Source organism: Garra rufa, chromosome 15 (assembly GCF_049309525.1).
Source record: "Garra rufa chromosome 15, GarRuf1.0, whole genome shotgun sequence".
Lineage (NCBI taxonomy): Eukaryota > Metazoa > Chordata > Actinopteri > Cypriniformes > Cyprinidae > Garra > Garra rufa.
The window spans coordinates 19,458,839-19,483,032 of record NC_133375.1 but is presented as its reverse complement, the minus strand read 5'-3'; the positions used below and the strand labels follow the sequence as shown (position 1 = coordinate 19,483,032).

Below are 24,194 nucleotides of genomic sequence, written 5' to 3'. Positions count from 1 at the left end.
TCACTATGTTGTATCACTACTTTAGGTAGTACTATATTTTAATTTAATTATTATTATTTTAATTTAATTTAATTTAAATTTTTTATTAATTAAATTTTTGCCAGTATAATGCTACATCATGATTCTGTTTCTCGCTATATTGTATTAATACTTTATAATAATATAATTTAAAATGTTATGTTATTTTCATTTTAAATTTAATTTAAATAAATGTAATTTTTTAATTTAATTAAAAAAAATTAATTCAAATTTTTTAAAATTATTTTATTTGATCTTATTTTTTGTCAGTATAATGATATATCATGATTCTTTTTCTCACTGTATTGCATCAGTACTATATTTTTAATGTAATTTTTATTATTAATTTTTGTTGTAATTTAATCTAATTTAATTTAAATATTATGAATGATTTATTTTATGTTTCATTTTACTTTCTTGCCATGTATGATCATATTTCATTTTCTCACTATATTGGATTAGCACTTCAGGTAGTACTACATTTTTATTTAATTTAAATTTAATTTCAATTTTAACTAATTTAATTTGTTATATTATTTTATGCCAGTATAATACTGTATTATAATACTATATAATATTTTTTTTCCTCACTATATTGCATCAATACTTCAGGTTGTGCTATATTTTTATTTCATTTTACATTTAATGTTATTTCATTTTCATTATTAACTTAAAAGTAATTATTTAATTTCGTTGTTTTGTTTCGCCAGTATAATTTATTACATTGTCATATATATCATTATTTTTTTCCTCACTATATTCATTAATACTTCAAGTCCTCCTATATTTGTTTCTTGGCTTGCACAGATAATCAAATGACCATTTTATTACTCTTTATTTTATTTGATTTTACCAGTATAATCATAAATCATAATTATTCTTCTCACTTTGCACATTTTTTGCAGTTGCTAGTCACACAATCATTTCGTTACCACAGTATGTATCCTTTGACAATTGTTAATTCCTAAGCCTAAAACCAACAATTTTACTCGTTTCTGCTTATTTTAGGCTCTGCTTGTAGACATATGAAAGTATACAAGGGTCCAGTCCTAGCACAGACATCCCATTTGACTCCCTAGGAGAGCACTTAGACTGGAAAAGCCTTCATTTTAATAACTCCTGACCTGCTCAGCGTTCGTAGTCCTGTAAAATGCAGGTTCTCCACTTACAGTGTCACTGGGGATGGATGAACAATGTCCTTATCATCTTTCTAGGCTTGAACGTGTCAGTTGTGTAGCGGTCTATGCAGGGTCAAAAAGCTCTTGGATTTCATCAAAAATATCTTAACTTGTATTCAGAAAATGAATAAAGCTCTTATGGTTTGGAACGACATGAGGGTGAGCAATTAATGACAGAATGTCTTTTTCACTTGAAGAACGGATGGCCAGAACTGCATACATCTTTTGTTCAACACGGGACACATGTTGCCCTTTAATTCTTTTATGAAAATAAGCTTCTTACACACACTATAAACATACATCCAAAGATAACTTAAGAAAAAAACAAAACAACGACATTCTTTCCACCCCCGAAACGGTCTTGGCGACGTGCACTATTCATGACATGAATACATCTCTTACTATTCTTATTCTTATCCACAACATACATTAAAAGCATGACTGAGACACTGCTTTCTGAGAAGTGAAGAGCAAAGCTTAAAGAAATAAAGCAAGTGACCCATCATCGTTGGATGCCACCACAATGAGCATTACTGTATCATTTTAATGTGGTGGGAAAGGAGAGACGGCCTGGATCGCCTTCCCAAGTCATTTTCAAAGTGTCCATGCACGGGAGAGGCCTTTCATACATTTGCAGTCTTTTCTTCTTTCGATCTGTCCACAGCCTCTTGTTTAATTTGACAGGTTGCTGGTTCTGCAACAGTCACCTGTGCTATTTGGATTTCCATTGCTTGTTCTTTCAATCTCTCGCCATCTACTTGTAAAACCACTGTCTGTTCCACCGCAGCCACAGTCTGAGAAGGCTGTATCGCTGTCTCTTCCTCCACCATGAGAGCTTCCTCAACAGCAACAACGTCCACCGGCTCCACAGTGACGTGCTCTACCCGCATGCCATCACCTAGAATCACCCTCTCCTCTCCTTCCTCAACCTCCGCCATAGCCAAGACCGTGGCTGGGTCTGAAATCATGACCTCCTCTGTGACGATAACCTTTTCTTGCAAGCCGTGGAGTTCTTGCAGATGAGTGTGGAGGTCTCTGGGTTGTGTGAACCACTGATCGCAGATGGTGCAGTGGTTGGGTTTCTCACCCGTGTGGGTCACTAAATGGTCCTTGAATTGCTCCCAACTATTGAAAACACTGCTACAGACCTGTAGAGTGAAAAAGATAAGCGAGTAGTGAAATTAAAACATTTAATTTTTTTTTTTTTTTTAGTTTTTGGGAAAACGAAATGTGCCACAACCATCTTTCCAAACTTATGAGAAGCAATTATATACTGTACATGCTGTTGCCAACAAAAGAGAACACACACACATTCAAAAGTTTGGGATCATTCAAGAATGTTTTTTCTGCTGTTTATTTGATTAAAAATACAAACTAAAACTGTAATAACATGAAATATTATAGTAATTTAAAATAGTGGTTTTCTATTTTAATATACTTTAAAATGGAATTTATTCGTGTGATGCAAAGCTGATTTTCAGCAGCATTACTAACAATCCTTCTTAGAATTTAGAATATTAGAAATTCTCATATGCTGATTTATTATTAATGTTGGAAACAGTTGTGCTGTTTGATATTTTTTGCAGCCTGTGATACTTTTTACAGGATTCTTTGATGAATAAAACGTTAAAAAGAACAATTTATTTCAAATAGAAATCTTCTTTAACAATATACACTACTGTTCAAAGTTTGGGGTCAGTACATTTTTTATTTCTTTCATTGAAAGAAATTAATACTTTTATTTTGCAAGGATATGTAAATTGATAAAAAGTCATAGTAAAGACTTCTGTTTTGAATAAATGTTTTATTTAACCTTTTATTCATCAAAGAATCCTACAAAAAGTATCACAGGTTCCAAAAAAAATATTAAGCAGCAGAACTGTTTCCAACATTAATAAATCAACATATTAGAATGATTTCTGAAGGATTGGTTGAGACTAAAGTCACATAAAACCTGTCCTAAGTGACCATTTTTTGAAATTGATATTTAGAAATCACCTGAAAGCTGAATAAATAAGCTTTCCGAATATTTGGCCGAGATACAACTATATGAAAATCTGGAATCTGGAGGGTGCAGAAAATATTGAGAAAATCACCTTTAAAATAGTTCAAATGATTTTTTAGCAATGCATATTACTAATAAAAACTTAAGTTTTAATATATTAATGGTTGGAAATCTACTAAATATCTTCATGGAACATGATCTTTACTTAATATCCTATTGATTTTTGGCATTAAAGAAAAATCTATAATTTTGACCTATACAATGTATTTTTGACTATTGCCACAAATATACTTGTGCTACTTAAGACTGGTTTTATGGTCCAGGGTCACACATTTTACTGGCTAATACCAACCTGGCATTCATAGAGCTTCTTTCTCCCTTTTTTGGCTCCAGCGCCATTTTGACATGCTGACATGTGGCACTTCAGCGTACTGTTCCTGGCAAAACGTTCATGGCACTCCGGGCACTCAAAGGGTTTCTCACCTACACATACATGAACAAATGAGAAGCTTATCTTAAATACATTAGTTAAAATGCATTTAACCTCTTAATATCTCACCCACAGACCTGTGTGCTTCCTTAAATGCTCTTTGAAGTGTCCAAAATGATCGAACTGCTTTTCACAGTACTCGCAAACATGCACTTTCTTTTTCTGCCGTCGGGACTGTTCCTCCACATCAAAATGGTAATTATTCAGGTGCTGTTTAAGGGCTCCTTCCCGGGCATATGTTTTACCGCAGTGCCTGCAGACAAAGCCCCTATCCGGGGTAGCAGTGTGAGTCTTCATGTGCTGTTTGAGGTGGTAGTAGAGTTTGAAGCAGCGGTTGCACTTGTCGCAACGGAAAAGGTTGTCGAGTTGAGAAATCTGAACCTCTACCACTTCAATATTCTCCAAGGTCTTGGAGGCCACCACAGCCTCTTCTTGAACGACTACTGTCTCATCTCCTTCCTTTTTCAACACATGGAGCGTCTGCTCTCCCTGCTGGTACTTGCTGGTGATATCGGCCAATAAAGCCAAAGCAGAGTCATCTGATGAAGGTTCGGTTGAACCTCTTGCAGCATCCACTACTTCCACCAGGCCGCTTTCCTCTACCTCAATATGTTCCTCACCAACCTCCACTTCGATTTCAACAGATTCAGTCTCCACTGAAGGAAGCGTCTCAGTGATTACATTGGTGGTCTCTGCGATTTTTCTCTTCTTAGCCTTGCTCTTTCCAGGCACGGCCTGGGAGGAGTTTGCTGAGGTGGTGCCATTCCTCCTAGGTGGGAGAAGAAACAGAACAGTTAAAAATCAACTTCAGGATAAAATCAGGTAAAAGAAAATGTACAATTATGACTAACCTGTTGTTCAAGGCTTTGATCGCCTCCTGCATTTGAAGGTACTCTGCAGCTCTCCAGACATCACTGACTTCTTCCTCACCATTCACAGCTAATGTAGCTGTATAAGTGAACTCCATTAGGTGGCGGAAGGCAGTGTTGCTTACACCTGTTAATTGAAACAAAAATATTGTTTTATATAAATTTATTATTGAGCATATAACACATTAAAGGAGTAGTTCACTTTCAGAACAAAAATTTACAGATAATGTACTCACCCCCTTGTCATCCGAGATGTTCATGTTTTTCTTTCTTCAGTCGTAAAAAAATTATGTTTTTTTTAAGTAAAACATTTCAGCATTTCTCTCCATATAATGGACTTCTATGGTGCCCCGAGTTTGAACTTCCAAAATGCAGCTTCAAAGGGCTCTAAACGATCACAGCCGAGGAAATAAGCAGGGATGCAAACAGAGGTATGGTCAAAAAGGAGTGAGATTATCGAAGCCCGTGCCCCCGAAGCAAATATCATATATTTTCGCTTATAGTCGTTTCCCCCTTCATTTCGATCTCTTTACTTAACATTCTACACGTAAATGATACTGTAAATGCTCGACATATGACTGTGATTTTTACTGGAATGCCATTTAAAGGTTGAATTTAACATTTTATTTTGTTTCGTCTAATTAATAGACTAGCCTATTTAAACACTAGTTTTTCACTGAGGTTTCAATGAATCGTTGTAGTTTCATTTGTAAATGAAAACAGCTTATTTATCGTCACACATGGGCATAAATACTAATAAATATATAATATATAAATAAATAATAATAATAACTATGGAAAAAACTATCAGTTAATAGAACGAGGGATAAATGTCTTGTAGGCCTATTTTATTTAATGTACTGTGAAAATAAAATTATTTACAAATGAAACTACGTGAATAATTCACTCGTCATTGAACTACTATATATTTATAGGCTAGTCTATTAATTAGAAGAAACAAAATAAAACATATGTTAAATTCAATCTTTAAACTGCATTCCAGTAAAAATCACAGTCATATAGCATAATCAAAGCTTTATTGTCGATCATTTACAGTATCATTTACATTCAAACTTTAAGTAAGGAGATCGAAATGAAAGGAAAAATAACGAATATAAACGAATGATACAAATATTACAGAAAAAAGAGGGTCAGTTAATGAACTTACAAAACTGTGGGATGCATAAAATGTTTATTGTGGGCTTATTTTATTTAATGTACTTTATGTAATATTTATTATTAACTTATTTTGAATGCTGTCTACATCGTGCACAGACTAGCGTAGACAGCTTCGCATATTTTTAATTTAATTATTTAATATTGTATTAATTTCTATAATAACTAATAACCCATAAACCCAGGACATAAACCCTCTTTTTAGGTTGTAATGACACTTATCTATGGTTATTGGAATGGTTAAAGGTTATATTTAAATTTTTCATACAACATTAAGTTATTAACTTGACTGACTTCTGAAACAGAGCAGGGTTTCTGCAGATATGAACAAGTGAAATTTAAGACTTTTTAAGACCTTTTTAATACCACCTTATATGAAATTTAAGACCTAAACCTGTAATGGAAATAGATATTATATTACATGCATATGTGATATTTAATGTGTTTAATGTAAAAAGTAAACAAAATTTCATGGCTGTCATAAATTAAATTTATTACTACGATATACAGTGAACTTTCCATATCAGCAGATACTATTCCACACAAAATATCCCCATAAAAGTACCACTAGAAATATCTGATTTAAAAAAAAAAATTCTGAAGCGATTTTTTTTTTTTTTACTTTTGAAATGTATGCGTACCTTTGAAATTTACTTTATGAATTTATCAATAAATTCTAAATGGCTGTTAGCAGTGAGATTACATAATTTACACTGCAAAATTAAAAGTGAGATTAATGTTTTAAATACATTTATTGATTTATAAATATATATATTATAAATGTTATATAAATACTGCGATTCTGTCTGAAGACGCAGAAACTTCCACAGAGGGAGAAAAAAAAATCTACAGTTGTTAGCAACTGGCTTTAGCCAAGCCCTATATTCAGTTTTTCCAAGCCCAGTTTCGCTAAACTTGCACTTCCTCATAGCTAAAAAGTTAAATCCATTTGACTTCTGCGGTACAATCCGAGAGAGACTCGCGCCAATAACAGAAAGCTGATTGGCTATTGCATGCTGGTCTCATTTGTAGTTTAAATTCAGCAAATTATATTTGGTATAGTGAAATAAAGAACTACAACACCACGGAAACAACAGAAAGAGAATTTAAATGAGCATTAGAGGTAGCGTTACATGGACATCGGAAAAATAAGACCTGTGTAAAATTATTTAAGACCTAGAACAGCGAATTTAAGACTTTTTAAGGCCTAAAATTTTGATTTTTAAATTTTAGACTTTTTAAGACTTTTTAAGACCCCGCGGAAACCCTGACAGAGGAGGTAACCAATGGCGTTTGAGATTACAATTAAACCAGCAAGTCCCGCCCCACTTTTGGTGTTTGTCAGCGCAGCGCTGCCCATTGGGTGGCGCTAGCAAACACGTCTTCCCTGCGCTGTCAAGTCGGTCGTGCAGATGACATGTCAGCGCGGTGCGAGCACTTTAATACCGCGCTGTTTCGTCCCACTTTTGGGTTGTTTGGCTTCCCATAAAAATAGCCTCTGCGCCGAAACGGTCGCGGCACTGACGCTTCTGCTCTGCTATGCGCTGCCTCTGTGTGCGGTGTGAATGCTCTAATCTGTTAACATGGGCGCCGAAAAAATATGCGCTGCTTACGTCCTGGTACGCGTGCAGTGTGAATCTGTGGATCTGCACGATTCACACATGTCCCCCACACAGCTGTGAAAAAGGCGGCATCCGCCAAAAGGCGCGCCGTTTGCATCCCTGAATAAGGCTCTTATCTAGCAAAACAATGGGTTATTTTCTAAATGTCTAAATTTGCTCATCTTGTCTAGCTTGGCAAAACGAGTGTTTGAGATTAAAAAGTATAAGTTGTAAATGTTTTTTAGAAAATAACCAATCGTTTCACTAGATAAGCTGCATTTAAACTGCATTTTGGAAGAGAATGCCTGAAATGTTTTCCGCAAAAAAAACACCATTTCTTTACAACTGAAGAAAGAAAGATATGAACATCTTGGATGACAAGGGGGTGAGTACATTATCAGTAAATTTTTGTTCTGAAAGTGAACTACACCTTTAAATATTTTAGCTTATTAGTATTAGCTCTGTGAGAACATAAAATGCAACATATTACAGTTTAATGTAAATGCTATAGATTACAGTTTATAAAGTTTTAAATATGGATAAGGCATCAGTTTGCTTCAGAAGGCCTTTACGGAGGCGTGTGAAAAACTTTTTTTATGATGGATGGAAAACAATTTGCATATGATGTGTCACCAAAAGCCACCAAGCAGCCACCAGGACTTCAAGTTTAGAAAGATTTTTGAATTAAGATTAGTCAATATCCAGAACAGATAAGACACACTAATAAGATATAACAACACAGCTGTATGTATTGTTAGGTACCTTCAATCTCCACTAGAGGCTCTTGAGTGAAGTCCTGGAAGAATTTGTGAAAAAACTGACTGCAGGCTGCCAGAACAGCTTTGTGAGCTCTAAACTGATGTCCTGTTAAAGTAACCACAATGATCAGCACCACCGAATATGTGCAACTGTATGATATTCATAATGCATAATTCAGAAAAGTGGTACAAAGACTGGAAAATGTACCATCCACAATAAGCGTGATGTCTGTGAACTGATCCAGCTGACGCTGCTCATTGAGTTTGTCAAGCATCACTTTGTAATGGGCTGGAAACTCATGCCCATAGTCAACATCTCCATCAACAGACATGGTTCAGCCCTTTCCCTGCGCATGCAAGTACTATGAAAAAACAAAGAGACAATAAAGACATGACATATAAATAAAAATATGTACAGTAAGTTACATATGTTATAATAAAAATGAAGAGGCACAATTGCTCAGCTCTAAGCCAGTAGACAGATACAATATTAAAATGATAAATTTCATTTTGAAAGCTAACCAATTCATCTACAATCTTTGACAGGCGTGTGTAATTTAACATGAGATAAATTAGGCACATACTTTGTAATGGCCCCTATACCAACAGCTCCATAGAGTAGCGGGCATATCTAAGCAACATGCCGAATAAGCGCGCATTTCTAGAGGGAGCTTCTCTACGCAAGACGGGCTGCTTTGCACCCAGCGGGTCAAACTACTGCAAAAGCCACGTAATTCAACAGCCCAGCCGTACAGAGGTCCTACAGAAATGTATAAACGACAAAAGCAGCACTGTCTGCTAGTCAGCTTCATGTTACTCGCGCGCTAGGCCTGTGGCTGCTAACGCATTCGCCATTTGTTTTCTGGACCATTGTCGTTACGTCATCAAATCGCGCATTAAAATGCTCTTTTAATCAGACAGATTCACTTTTGGCTAAATAAAGAGTGACGCCGGGTGTCTAACGCTCCCGAGAACTTACCCCGGGTGACGCTCTGATGTTTAGTGCGGTTGTTTATACGCGTTGGCGGCCTGAAGCGATCAATGTGCTGTTTTTCCTCCGCTCGTCGGAAAAGGGCGGTCGCTTCTGCTCTGGCCTCGAGTTCCCATAAGCCCCTGCGAAAGAGTTTTATCGCGCGAGGCTGACAGGTGGTGGTTACCAGGGCGACGGTGCACAAAGATCCCGTTATCTCAAGTATGGAAAAGGTAAATAAGTGTTATAAAGTAAAATTTGGATGAAAATAAAACACAATAATGTACTCTATAATTTATTTAAAAACTACTCATTAGTGCAGCATTTTATGGAAGGTTTGTACATACAATTAATTGATATATTATTAGTTTAGTTCATATTTTGAATTTATTTTAATGTTTATATTTAATTTTACATTTTGGTATTTAAATTTAATTTTAAATGTTTTGTTACTAAAGCTTTTCTTTACGTTTTTATTAGTTTTAGTTTTTAGTTATTTTAGATAAGATAAAATAAATGTTTTTCAGTTAACGTTTATTTATTATTATTTTAAGAAACAGTTTTTATGGTTTTGGTTTTAATATTTAAAATTAACTATATATTCATGTTTCATCTATAAGACCTTTAAAAATGATAATTTTTTTACTAAGGATATTTGAAGTTAAGCTGAAATTTGAGATATTAAAATATTAAAAGACATCTTTTAATGCATTTAGTTTTTAATCCTGATTCAGTGCAACATTACTTTTGTTCAAAAACGATTGAAAAAAAAAACATCCACAAATTTAAAAAACTCAACATTTTATAAATGAATAAATAAATAAATATATTTAAGAATGAAACTATATATATTATGTTTAATCTAATTCTACATTTTTCATTAAGGATATTTGAAGGTAAGCTGAAATTTGAGATGTTGGAATATTAAAAGATATATTTTTAATGGTCTTAGTTTAAAAGAAATATTATCTTTGTTCAAAAAAGTAACATTGAAAAAACACCAAAATTAAAAAATATAAAATATAATATAAAAAAGTATAAAAATAAAATAATATAGATAATATTAATTATTAATTCTAGCTATATTTTAAAAAATATATAATTCTAGCTATATTAAAATATATTAATTTTTTTTTTATGGTTTTAGTTTTTATGACCCTGATCCAATGCAGTAATGCTACTTCTATTAAAAAAAAAGTAACATTGAAAAAATCCACATATTAAAATACTTATTTAAAATTTAAGAATTAATTCTAGCTATATATTCTTGTTTCATTCTTATTCTTGTTTCATCAAGACTTTTAACAGAAGTAATGTAACACTATAAGGATAGTTGAAGTTAATTTGAGTTAAAATATATAAAATATTTTTTAACAGGTTTAGTTTTAATAATCCTGATCCAATATAGCAATGCTATTTTTGTTTAAAAAAACTATCATTGAAAAACTCAACATTTTATAAAATTAAAAGAAAATATTTAATATTTAAGAATTCTAGCTATATTAAAACAGATCTGTAACAATAGTAATGCTACATTTTCACGAAGGATATTTGAAGTTAAGCTGAAATACGATATTATGATTTTGTTTTAATTATCATAATTATTATTATATTTCTTTGCTTCTCTCAAAGCCCAAACATTTTTCTGCATTACTGATTGACAGACAAAACTCTTCACTGCCCTCCTGAGGCACAACTGAGATACACTCTTAAAACTAAAGGTTCTTTATTGCCATTGATGGTTCTATAAAAAAAACTTTAACATCCATGGAAACTACCATTGCACAAATATAGTGGAAAAGCATTCTTCAGATTATTACAAACTTCTTCACATTAAGAAAAAAAAATGTTTCTTTTAAGAACAGTTCACTGAGAGGTTTTTTGGAGAACTAAAATGGTTCTTTATGGCTTCAGCTTTTGGAATCTTTATTTTTAAGAGTGTAGCACTTAATGTATGACAAAACACTGATGCTTTTAAATGTAATTTAACCATGAACTAAGACCTCTTTGCTGAAACGTGTGTAAACTGTAAAATTAAATGTAAAAACTGAATACAACATAAACTTAAGTCATATCAAAAAAATATCTTAAAAAAGGAACCAAACTTCAACAGGTTTATACATAAGCTGACTGTCAAACCATTGCCTGTTGGGTAGTTAAACATTAGGCAAATCTAAAAATAATTGTCCAAGCTTAAGAACAAATACCTAAAATCAAATAGAGACAATTCCTGGAGATGCTATTGATTAAGTCCAATTTGTTGCACTATCTATTTATTTGGATATACAGTTTATTCGTTATTAAAAATAGACAAATATATTGTTTCATAAGATTTATGAGAATCAGTTTATCTCAATAAATGATTTCATAATACTTTAAGCTCTTTAAGTTAACTATTAACTAGCAGTAATCAGTCAAATGTGTGTTAACTGCATCTAAATTGCATCAATAGGAGGTCAAACTGTCCTCCAGATCATGAGATCTGATCGTGAAGATTTACCAATTGATAAATCACAGAACAATCCAGACGGTCCTAAGTCTTTCTATGTTTGAAACAGTTCTTGGATGTTTATATAACTTTTAAAAACACTGTCTTCCAAGAAAATGCATTCTATCATTGTTGTTCCAGTTTTACAGAATTTAAAAAACAGGGTGTTTATCAAAGTTCAGCAAAAAGACAGGAAGCTTCAAAGTTTCATCTCAGCACAAAAAGTGCTGACACTAACCCAGCTGTGCACTTCTGCACAAACAAAACTTACAGGATGTTCAGAAAACCATGCCAAAAAAAAAGAAGAAAAAAAAAGATGATTGATTCCAGACAAATGAATGTTTTAATAACCATGTTGCACACAATTGATTTTAATTTCTTTTCAGTATTGCACCCAGCCCCCCCTTTTCAGCCCTTAGGGAAACAGAAGTCTGGAATGCAGTGTTCATTAACTATTTACTATCTGGACATTTTTTGGCAAAAACAAGTGTTAACTTTGCTATCAGTTTTTCTTTTTTTCGTAAAAGAGATATGAGTGAAACAATGAAAAAGTTAGAAAAGAAAAAAAATGAAAGAGAGAGAAGAAAAAAAAAAAAAAAAAATATATATATATATATATATATAAACACATTAAGGAGGTTACAGATATTTACTGCTGATGCGTGTAACTCCTGTGGTCAATACGTGAGCTATTAAAGTTTTTTGAAACAGGGACAGAGAGACCTTTGCCCTGCTTCTAGTCAGGAAAAACAAGAGGAGTATAAATAGGAGGAGCCGTGTGGGAGCGGGTTGTTTTTGTCTAGAACCAGCTCAGAAAGTATCGCTGCTGAAGACTCTCAAGTAAAACAAGTAAGTGCATGCGAGTTATATATAAAGTTAATTTTTCTTTTTCAGCAGTTCTGTAAAACATCTTTGCATTACTTACAATTTTTTTTGTTATTCAAATATACTTTTTATGTAGGTATTAATGCATAGTTTAATGTAGGTATTAATGCATTATTTAAAAACAGTTTGCACATTAGTTTGGCTTTTACAGCTCTGTGTTATGAAAATGTACAGTGTCCTCTAATAGCATTTGGATGGACTATGGACTTTGCCCTAAACTTGCTTGCATTGACTTTGACCATTAAATAAGAGTTAATTACCATAACTGCAGGTACATGATTATTATATGGCTAATACAAGAAAGATATGGTTAGATTATGCAATTTCTAAGTGGACAGTATTTTTGATGCGCTGACTAAAAGAGACTAGATTCCCCTGTAGAGTTTCACTCTTTACACCATTTTACACCATGTTTACTAGTACAGCTTCTTTAAAACAATATATATATTGTGAAATTAGCCATTTCAGTATATTTTATAGATATGTGAGATATGAATATGATAAAAAATAAAATTATATATATATATATATATATATCTATAATTAGTATATCACTATATATTTTATATAGCTGTAACATCTAATTGAACAATGAATAAAATATAAAATAAATAGTAATATATACGTAAAATATATAGACTATATTAAAAATGTTTGCGGATTGTCAGGTTGGAATTCCATCAGGATATTGCAAATCAAATGTTTTTTTTATGCATATGAGACATAACTGTTGGTCTTTGTGTTTAGGTTAGGAGGTCTGTTGTTTGGAGTCATGTGGAAGGCACTCAGCCTTACCCTGGCTCTCTGCCTGCTGGCGGGCTGCAGTGCAGAGAGCAAAACAGAGGGAGCCCGCTGTAAACCTCCTCCTATGTGGAAGGTCGGAGAGGAGGAGCCCTTGAAGAACGCTCTTGGACAAGTGACAGTGGTAGCTTACCTCCAGGCCAGCTGATTGTTCTGTTTGGAGCAAGCATCAAAGTGAGTTCAGACTTTTCATTTATACTAAAATTCAAACGTATCAAAAAAAAAAAAAAAAAAACACAGCAGAATTTTGATGAGACCTTGTTTTTCAAACCCTTATCTGGTTGCATTCTTGACAGTCTTCTCTTTGTACTGTTTACACAAGGCGTATTTTTCTAATCCAGCTTGTTGAATCTTCTTCAAGGTTAAATGACTTGCTCCAGAAGTTGGAGAACCAAGGTTATGAAAATATAACCTACATGGTCGTAAACAACCGAGACGAAAGGTCCCAGCGGCTGCACCACTTGCTCGAAGAAAAATTGGTGAACATCACGCTCTACGCTCAAGACCTCAGTCAGCCGGATGTCTGGCAGGCAGTAAATGCTGAGAAGGATGACATTTTGGTCTACGACAGGTTCGGAACACTACTTATCCAGTTTAATTCACCATTATTCTGATAACATTCCACTAAACACCTTTTTTTATCAGGTGTGGCCGACTTACTTACCATCTGTCTCTTCCCTACACCATCCTGAGCCACCCACATGTGGAGGAGGCCATAAGAAATACTTATTGCGATGGTATTTGTGGAGAATGCAGCTTTGAGGTATTATATATATCGTGTGATAATACAACATATGGTTTTTGTAAAGTCCAACACCTGTCTGACCAGAATATATATATTTTTTTATTATTATTCTTATTATGTTACTGTTCCATGTCGTGCTGAACTTAATATGAGGCACAAAATGGTTTAAAAGTAGAAGACATAATTCTCATAAATCTCAAAATGTTGTCCTCCCTGCGTCTGAATCATAATTTGACGCGTACGTGAGGAAGTCTGTTTGTTTACGTAAGTGCAGAGCCATAGAGAAAGTTTCTCTATGGCTCTGCGTAAGTGCGCAGTTCAGTGGGTGTACTGCACCATATAATGGAGAAGAAGGCGGGGCTAAAGAAACGCCACATAACGCTACGTCTGTCCTGAAAGCGGTAGATTTGAATGCGTGCAAGCAAATGCGCCTTTTTCTTCTAGGTGGCGCCCTATCAACTAAATAATAATCTCTTTAAAATAGTTTATTTATTTAGCAAATAAAAAAAATTTCAGAATATGAATAAACACTTTTAATTCTGTTTTCGTAACCAGTATATTGTTAATTTATTTATTGTTCTTGGTATATGTTTTATACATAAATGCACATGTTTAATAGACATACAAAACAACAACAACAAACGTTAATAGTCAAATGTCAATCTTTAAACTAATATAAAGGTTTTCTCTGGCTTTTTATAATATGTGAGCCCTGACCACAAATCCAGTCATAAGGGTCAATTTTTTGAAATTGAGATTTATACATCATCTGAAAGCTAAATAAATAAGCTTTCCATTGTTGTATGGTTTGTTAGGATATATTTGTATTTAATTCGAGATTTAACCATTTGAAAATCTGGATTCTGGAAGTGCAAAATTAATCAAAACATTGAGAAAAATGCCTTTAAAATTGTCTAAATGAAGTTCTTAGCAATGCATATTACTAATCAATAATTAAGTTTTGATATATTTACAGTAAGACATTTATAAAATATCATAATCAAACATGATCTTTACTTAATATCCTAATGATTTTTGTCATAAAAGAAAAATGGATGACTGTTTTATGTGAATGTGTGAGACTTCCGGTTCAATAGCCACTATAAGAAAACAACGAGAAGAATAACAAAGTGCAGTAAACGGTAAAACTGTTTGGACTACAAAGTGTGTTCATAATTAAGATAATACATTAAAATAATATGATAAGATACACCACTTCGCAATATAATGCAGCAAAACAAGCTGTTTTACATAGCTAAAAATAGCCAGAAGCGATTGACACTGGAAGCCAGACACGAATTGGAGACAAGTGGATACTTGTTGATAAAATGTCATTTTTAAAGTTGCTTGGCATGAATAAAAGCATGTTAAAAAAAAGATTCTTTCTTTATTGGGATCTATTCTATGGCTCCATGAAGAGCCTGTAACATCCTTAGAAACTTACTAATGCACAAAAAAATCTTTATATTAAAAAAAGATTAATAAAATGTTCTTCCACTGAGAAAAATGGTTCTTTTGGAAGCTTTATTTTTCTACAATGTGTATTTTATGTAATGTGTATACAGTATTTTCAGTTTGGCCTTTTCCTGTGATTACAGAGTTCACTGCAACTTGAACAGTGCAAGAAATCCACAGATGAGAATAAACCAGCAGAGGAAGAACATCATCACGGTCATCACGGTCATCACAGACATGGTCATGAAGGGCATAACCCTGATGGCGTGGAGAGGCACAGGCATGGTGGTTCTCACCATCACCACCATCACCATCACGGCCAGCAACAGGTTGATGTGGGTCAGGAGATCCAGGTTGACTTTGGTCAGGCAGCCGTCGAGCCACCACTCATGAAACGACCTTGAGCTAAGCACACTAGGTGAAAAGTGCAGTACAGCTGACAGCAGGGTGTAGACGCTCCTGCCACCAGCTGATGCTGACACTGACGACAGCTCTTTGCAGACAGCAATGGGCGTGTGGCCGGCCTCTGACACTGTGAGGGGGCTCTTCCAGCCTCCTGACGGTGACAGGGCCTGAAGGACGACAACCACATCAGGGAAACCTGACAGTGACGTCCCGCCCCGCCAAGTGAATGAGAGCTGTCGGCAAAAGCCTGAGCTTGACCAGCAGGGGATGCGAGTTGAGTGTGACAAGAGAAGTAAACAGGGCCGTTGGCTTTGTAACAATCTTGTCTGCTCATCTATAGCTTCACGTAAACATCAGTGAATCTCGGCACTGCTGGTCAACCCTCTCGATTAATTTTACCAACTAGTATTTACACCTCAGTGTGCGCCAGCACTGGACCTGATCATCCCATTCGGAACAATTTGCCATTTGGTTATCGTCAAAAAAAAGGTAAATGTCTAAAATTGGTTAAATCTGTAAAATAACAAACAAATGTTAACAGGTCCAGTGTCTGCTTCTGAGAGTGTGTTAGGTTCATCATGTTAGTGTCTTTTTACCTCTAGATGCTTTTTGTGTCCTTTATGAAGGCAGGTGCGGAAACTATGCACTAGTGGTGCCTGTTTGATGTTAGGCCACACAGAGCAGAGGCCAAAGGTCATGTAACATCCTGTAACCCTTGCTATACCCATTCAAAGCTTCTATATGAAATCTGGGGTATTAAAATCTATCTTTTTTTTTTTTTTTCGCTGTTCTGGTATTCAGAAAGATGTTTTAGATTTGCTGTGTTGAGATGGAGGTGGTAAAGTAGGCATAGAGATTCTGATCCTAAAGGTTTTTTCTAAGGACCAAACACTGTTGAATTATTTCATTAAAGGGTAATGCACTATTCTAGAATCTATATCTGTATTTTCTAGTTTTTAGAACAGATGTTGTAAGGGTGTTGTAAAACATGTTTCATAATCGACATTACAAAAATGTTAATGGATCATAGGGAAATTCACAAAACCTCTTTTACTACACATTTATAAGAGTGGAGTTTGTATCCAAGAGAGTAATGGAAAAAAGGTTAGGTCAGTGTTATCTTGTTTGAAACATTTTACATACTTAATGAAGGTTTTCTGGAAAATCTAGCATCACCTGGAAGACCTGAGAAACTGTATGAAGAAATGTTTGCTGTGGTGTCAATGACATGAATGTGAAAAGCATGTAAAATGTAAGAGGAAAAGACACACTCAGATAAACTCAAATAAAGTTTAAAAAAAAAACTTTGCCATTTTGATTTTTATACCTAACACATGTGCATCAGACACTGCCTTGAAACATTATACTAGTAATTTGAAATTGTACATTTTGACTGATAAGTTTACATTAAGGTACATTTCGTCACCTTAGAATTATAACGTTCTATCTGACATTTTTGTCAAAATTGAGTTATTCACATATTCTTATTATTTGACAACTTATTAACATTATTTGATGTTTCTTTTGTAAGCTGTGTACATTTTGGGCCTTTTGTTTTAGAAAACAAAAATGGTTCTATCTACAGAAGTCTATGGAATGCAAAAACTTTGAAGCTTAATATCTCGAAAGTGCTCAGAATGCAGATAGAACCTTATAATTCTAGGGTGACGATTTATTTGTATTAATGAATTTTAATTTAATGTATTTATTTTAATTGATTACTTATAAATACATGTTATTATAAATTATTTATTTTAGAATTTAAACCAAAATTGTATTTTTATTTTGAAATTATTTTTGTAATGATAAAATTATTATAATTGTTATTATTATAATTTATAATGTATTTTTTTAGATATTATATGTATCATATTTTTAATATATTTATTTTTTTTATTCACTGATTTTTATTTAGTCGAATTGGCAACTAATAAATACATGTTATTATTATGAATTTATTTATAATATTTAATATACAGTTATTTGGTTTTCATAACTTGAATAAACATTGGTTACACTTTATTTCAGTGTCCTTATTATACGTTACATGTACTTACTATAGTAATAATAGTTAATTGTACCTTGTACTCAGTACTTGTGTAATTACACTGCAACTATGGTACCTTAAAATAAAGTGTAACCTGAATATTTTGTTAAATATCAACTTTATTTTTCCCTGTAAAAGTGGGCGTAACCATTTGTAAACTTTTTTGGGTCTGGCTTCTGATCTCATCCGCGTGCTGCTTGATATTGCAAATTGGTGTGTTTTACCATATTATTTTAATGTATTATTTTAATTATGAACATAGTGGTTTGCAGTGCAAACAGTTTTACCGTTTGCTGTGCGTTTTTTTTAAACTTATTTAATATATTTTAAGTATATTTTATTTGAATATAATATGTTTATATGTATTACATTACAAGTATACATTTAATAAATTGAAATAATTCACTATAAATTGTTTAAAGATATTAATAAATAATTTAAAATAGATTGTTTAAATATATAGTAACCTATTCAGCCAGTGAAGTTACGGTTACTTTGTCATTCTGAAATTCACAGACAGATGGCGCAAGCGCACTGAGTCATCTTTCGTTCACGGTGCTTTCCCTTTGAGAGCCTCTCCAACATTTTTCTCCCAGTCCTGGACTCCTGAGCTGTCTGCAGTGTTTCCTTTTAGATCGGTTAGACACACAGATGTCTCTGGCTATGCGAGTGGAACTTAAACACACCAATCTCCTGGCAGAAAACAAAGGTAGAGAGAATGTCAGGGAGAAATTTGCCTTTTTAATCGCTGCCACGCAACACCTAATTGACAAACTAATTTAATTTTTCACTAAATTACTTGCAGTATTAAAAAAACACGACCAGCTCATGAGCATGTCAGTTGCAGAGCAATGGTTTCTATGCAGGAACCCACATATAAATATAAAGCAAGAGCACACCCAAATGTATGTTAACTTACGTTATATTCATCAGCTAGGTTTTCATCGACGCTTAGCAAAGAAACTTACAGGTCTTCGTGGATATAAGGACTTTAAGTGTACTAAAATATTCTTTGAAATAATAAACTGTGTGGCTCTACCTTTGTTGTAGCACAATCTCAGAAAAAATGTAGGCCTACAAAACTCTCACTGTCGCGGTACCCTTTTAAAAGGTACTAATATACACGGTACTAATATACTTGTAAACCAGTAATGTGTACCTTTAAGGCCCTAATACCATTTAGATGTAAATAGGGTTCAAAGATTTGTATCTTTGTAACTTTTTATCTGAGAATGTATATTGAAAATTTGCATTAAATTGGGTGTTTTTACGACCTGTCATCAATTGGCCATGTTGGCATGAACGTAAACAATGCCACTGAACCGAAGGAAACTTGCATAAAATGGTCAATTAATGTCATGTTTTGGTCTGTATTCATCGGTCGGACTGGCAAAAACATTTGGAGTACTATAGACTGCCAAAAGTTATAACAAATCAAGGAGAAGAATGGAAAAATTTGTCTGAGTAAAAAAAGGCGTTTGTGGTGAGAAGCCCCTGTCTTCAGCCTGCAGATCGAGGCGGGGCTGAATCTGGGGCGGGGCTGCACGTGTCGCCCCGCCCACACGCCTTCTCATTGGTTATAGGTAAATTAATGACGTCGGCGCAACATCCCTCCCACAACTCATCTCATTGGTTAGTGAAATGGATTGACGTAGCTGCCACGCAGCAGTTGGAAACTATACTTATGATTTATACGTTTTATGTAAACGCTGAATTCTTTGCTTATTTATTCAGCTTTCAGATGTGTACAAATCTCATTTAAGATTGTGGTCCAAGGTTACATACATTTACAAGCAAGACATCTTTCCGCTGTTTAGTTATCCCATTTCTGGCAATCCGTGACTATACATCAAAATGTTAACCAGTGGTGTTTATTTACAGTTTTTTTCCCCGCCAGATTCAGCCCCGCCTTGATCTGCAGGCTGCAGACAGGGGCACTTGTTTGTGGTTGGACAAACTGAACCAGGATTTCCACAGCAAGAATCTTGACAACATTCGTGTTTGTTCTTGTAATTTCCGGTCAGGTTGGTGAAATATAAGGCTAATATCTTAATTATTACATCTAAATTGCACATGAACACCCACTCACGTTGTAATTTCCACTGGAAAGCTCGAAATTTTTTATGATACCCGAGTTGCCGAGATGGGATAAACTTTGACCTTTCAACATGGCGGACAGCAACGAAACTATACTGAATGATAAGCATTGCATGATGTTAAAAGTTCTCTGCTGTTTAGTTGGTTAGTTTGTAGCCCCCATAATGCTGGGGCATAAAGGATTTTAATAACGTCGCCATTTAAATGTAGTGTTGTCTTTAAAAATACCGTTAAGAGAAGATGCTAGCTTGTCGTGGCTCGCCTCCAGTAGGGTGCTGTGCGGTACAGTGTTCTGAAGGAGGCAATTTTCTCATGTTATTTTATTTGGTCTGTTTTACCAAAGTAGCATGTGAGGACAAATTGCGAGTCCGCCATGTTTCTCTTCACTACGACAACAAAAGCACCTGAACACGACACACTGGTAATTTCCACTTCACAAGTGGAAAGCATCATCTTTCCCATATCACATGAAGGCAGCATCAATCAACTTCTGGGCCAAATCCTGACTGATAGCAACCCATTCTTTCATAATCACTTCTTGGAGTTTGTCAGAATTAGTGGGTTTTAGTGGGTTTTTGTTGTCCAGATCAATCTGTCCCTGATGTTTTTTTTTGGAGAGAAGTGGCTTCTTTGCTGGCCTTCTTGACACCAGGCCATCTTCCAAAAGTCTTGGCCTCACTGTGCGTGCAGATGCGCTCACACCTGCCTGCTGCCATTCCTGAGCAAGCTCTGCACTGGTGGCCCTCCGATCCCGCAGCTGGATCCTCTTTAGGAGACAATCCTGGCGCTTGCTGGACTTTCTTGGACGCCCTGAAGCCTTCTTAACAAGAATTGAACCTTTTTCCTTGAGGTTCTTGATGATCCTATAAATTGTTGATTTAGGTGCAATCTTAGTAGCCACAATATCCTTGCCTGTGAAGCCATTTTTATGTAACGCAATGATGGCTGCACGCATTTCTTTGCAGGTCACCATGGTTAACAATGGAAGAACAATGATTTCAAGCATCACCCTCCTTTTAACATGTCAAGTCTGCCATTCTAACCCAGTCAGCCTGACATAATGATCTCCAGCCTTGTGCTCGTCAACATTCTCACCTGAGTTAACAAGGCGATTACTGAAATGATCTCAGCAGGTCCTTTAATGACAGCAATGAAATGCAGTGGAAAGTTTTTTCGGGATTAAGTTAATTTTCATGGCAAAGAAGGACTATGCAATTCATCTGATCACTCTTCATAACATGCTGGAGTATATGCTAATTGTTATTATAAAAACTTAAGCAGCAACTTTTCCAATTTCCAATATTTATGTAATTCTCAAAACTTTCTCAAAATTCAAAAAATTCTCAAAGACTGTATATAGCAGCTTCCACACATTTTTTCCATTGTTTAAACAGCATAAATGAGCAGAACAAAGTATTCAGTAGTACACTAACCATGCAATCAATACTGTTGTTTACACTGAGTTTCTCCAAAATGGCCGCATATCTGGGTAACTGACCAAATCGTGATGTAAGTGCAAACCCACTGTAAAAGCCTTAGTTTCAGAACTTAATGACTTGCAGGATAGTAACCTGACCAATCTACTTCATTGATTTCAAATCAGCAAGGGCGGCGTGGGTTGTGTGGACACACAGGCAATTGACCCTGAAGCACTAGCATACGTTTAAAAATGATGTTCCCTTGTTTCAACAACCCTTGAGATGCCATATAAACGTCAGCTCCTTTAAACACATCTCAAACCTCCCGTTCAAAGCTCGCAATGCAAAAGGTCAACAAGCAAGTAGAGGCAATAAATGGTCAGGGTGGGTGGCTTTGATAGGCCTAATTGGCCTGAAGATCCAGTGCAGGAGAGCAGAGACTCATGGCCAATTACTTACAATGTCCTGAGAGGCGGACTGTGAGAGTGGGCTAGACAGATTCAATCAGCCTCACGCAGTGTTGCTAAGTACGCACCACTCGCCAAATTGCCTGATCTGCTTTCCCTATCAGCCGGGGTCCTGCTGCTTCTGTATCCACTTAGCAGAGACCGGAGAGCTTCTATCTTGTACTTGCTGGATGCCTGCTCTTCCCCTCGGTCCCAGTACATTAAGGCTTCGGTGGTGTTGACCTGGCCTTCATAATGCATCAGGCCTCCTCCACAGCATGGCTCCCAATGATGTAGTTAAGTTAGTCTGTCATACACATCGCAGCAACATCATACTAATGGACCCCTTGTGCTGTAGGTTACAGTTTGTTCCTGTTTTCCATTACAACGCTGTGAAATGAGAATGAAGACAACTTCCTGATGTGTTATGAACTGGATATTACCTATGCGTAAGTAAGATGATTCATTTATTCATATCATAAGTGTCATGTCCATTAAAGGGATAGTTCACCCAAAAATGAAAATTCTGTCATTAATTGAACCACTGATGTCACATAGACTATTTTGGGCCTTAAAGAAGAAGTTCACTTCCAGAACAAAAATGTACAGATCATGTGTTCACCTCCTTGACATCCAAGATGTAAAGAAATGATGTTTTTTGAGGAAAATATTTCAGGATTTTTCTCCACATAGTGGACTTCTATGGTGCCCAGTGTTTAAACTTCCAAAATTTAGTTTAAATGCAGCTTCAAACGATTGAAAATGTGGTTGTAAATGATCACAGCCGAGGAAGAAGGGTCTTATTTAGCGAAACGATCTGTTAATTTTTTTTAATTACAATTTATATACTTTTTAACCTCAACTGCTCATCTTGTCTAGCTCTGCCTGAACTCAGTGTTTTCCGGTTCAAGACAGTTAGGGTATGTGGAAAAACTCCCATCTTATTTTCTCCCTCAACTTCAAAATCGTCCTGCATTATTGTTTTTTCCTTTTTGTTAAGGGTGTTTGATCTCCTTTGCATGTTCACTTTGCAAACACTGGGTCGGTACTTCTACAGCGATGTAGGATGATTTTGAAATGATTTTTGAAGTTGAGGGAGAAAATAAGATGGGAGTTTTCTGACATACCCTAACTGTCTTGAAGCGGAAAAAAAGAGTTCAGGCAGAGCAAGAAAAGATGAGCATTTGAGGTTAAAAAGTATATAAGTTGTATAAAATAAAATAACACATCGTTTCGCTAGATTAGACCCTTCTTCCTCGGCTGGGATCGTTTACAACCACATTTGGGATCGTTTGAAGCCGCATTTAAACTAAAGTTTAAACTCGGGGCACCATAGAAGTCCATTATATGGAGAAAAATCCTAAAATGTTTTCTTCAAAAAACAATTTCTTGACATGAATATCTTGGATGACAAGGGGGTAAGTACATTATCTGTAAATCTTTGTTCTGGAAGTGAACTTCTCCTTTAAACATGGTAGTTGTGTTGCTGTCTATTCAGGATGAGAAAGCTCTCAGATTTAATAAAAAATATCAATTTGTGTTCCGAAGATGAACTAAGGTCTTACAGGTCTGGAACGACACGAGGGTGTGTAATAAATGATAGATTTTTCATTTTTGGGTGAACTGTTCCTTTTAACAATGTGTCAACTGAAATAGTAAAGTGTATCTATCAAATTAACATTATGCACATATTGTTGGAAGAAATGTCATTAATAATAAAATATTTGGAAGTAGAAAAAGTTTTTGAGAAATATGACCATATTAATATATATATATATATATATATATGTATATATATATATATATATATATATATATATATATATATATATATATATACAATCATTTTAATGATTTTTCATTTATTTACTTGTGCACTAGTGCTTAAAAGTTTAGAATCAGTAATATTTTTCTTTTGCTTACCAAGGCTGCATTTATTTGATAAAAAAATGAATTTAAAATAGTATTATTGGTAGTTTTTTTTTAAATTAAAATTTATTTTTAAAAATATTATTAAATGTTATATTATAAATTATTTAATTGTTACATTTTTTTTTAAATGTAATTTATTTCTGTGGTGGCAAAGCTAAATTTACTCCAGTCTTCAGTGCCAGATGACCTTTCAGAAATTGTTCTAATATGCTGATTTAATATTCTGATCATGTATTATTGTGTAATGTAATGTCATAAAATCATAAAATTATTTCATTTGATAATTTTTTTAAATAAAATGTATATAATTTATATTTTCATAAATATACAGTACCAGTCAAAAGTTTTTGAACAGTGGGATTTTTAATGTTTTTTAAACACCAAGTCAGCAATTATTTAATCCAAAGTAT

At 34.5% G+C, this 24,194-nt stretch overlaps 2 protein-coding genes across 3 annotated transcripts; one reads left to right on the top strand and one right to left on the bottom strand.

Annotated features, from left to right (window-relative positions):
• Positions 1 to 836: 836 nt before the first annotated feature.
• On the bottom strand, positions 837 to 9,175 carry znf131 (zinc finger protein 131). Of its 2 annotated transcripts, none has more exons than XM_073819049.1 (7): positions 9,075 to 9,175; positions 8,304 to 8,457; positions 8,100 to 8,201; positions 4,543 to 4,687; positions 3,769 to 4,460; positions 3,554 to 3,684; positions 837 to 2,344 (listed from the first exon to the last, which is right to left on the bottom strand). In XM_073819049.1, exons 2-7 carry the CDS (start codon positions 8,425 to 8,427, stop codon positions 1,820 to 1,822), a joined length of 1,719 nt encoding a protein of 572 aa, XP_073675150.1. In that variant the 5' UTR covers positions 8,428 to 8,457; positions 9,075 to 9,175; the 3' UTR covers positions 837 to 1,819. The 2 variants fall into 2 exon arrangements, with proteins under 2 accessions (XP_073675150.1, XP_073675151.1); XM_073819050.1 differs by lacking the exon at positions 9,075 to 9,175 and adding an exon at positions 8,680 to 8,947.
• A 3,094-nt stretch (positions 9,176 to 12,269) lies between these two features.
• Positions 12,270 to 16,858, top strand: selenop (selenoprotein P). The gene is made up of 5 exons (XM_073819085.1): positions 12,270 to 12,402; positions 13,186 to 13,413; positions 13,601 to 13,810; positions 13,885 to 14,002; positions 15,583 to 16,858. Exons 2-5 carry the CDS (start codon positions 13,211 to 13,213, stop codon positions 16,138 to 16,140), a joined length of 1,089 nt encoding a protein of 362 aa, XP_073675186.1. The 5' UTR covers positions 12,270 to 12,402; positions 13,186 to 13,210; the 3' UTR covers positions 16,141 to 16,858.
• Positions 16,859 to 24,194: the final 7,336 nt, after the last annotated feature.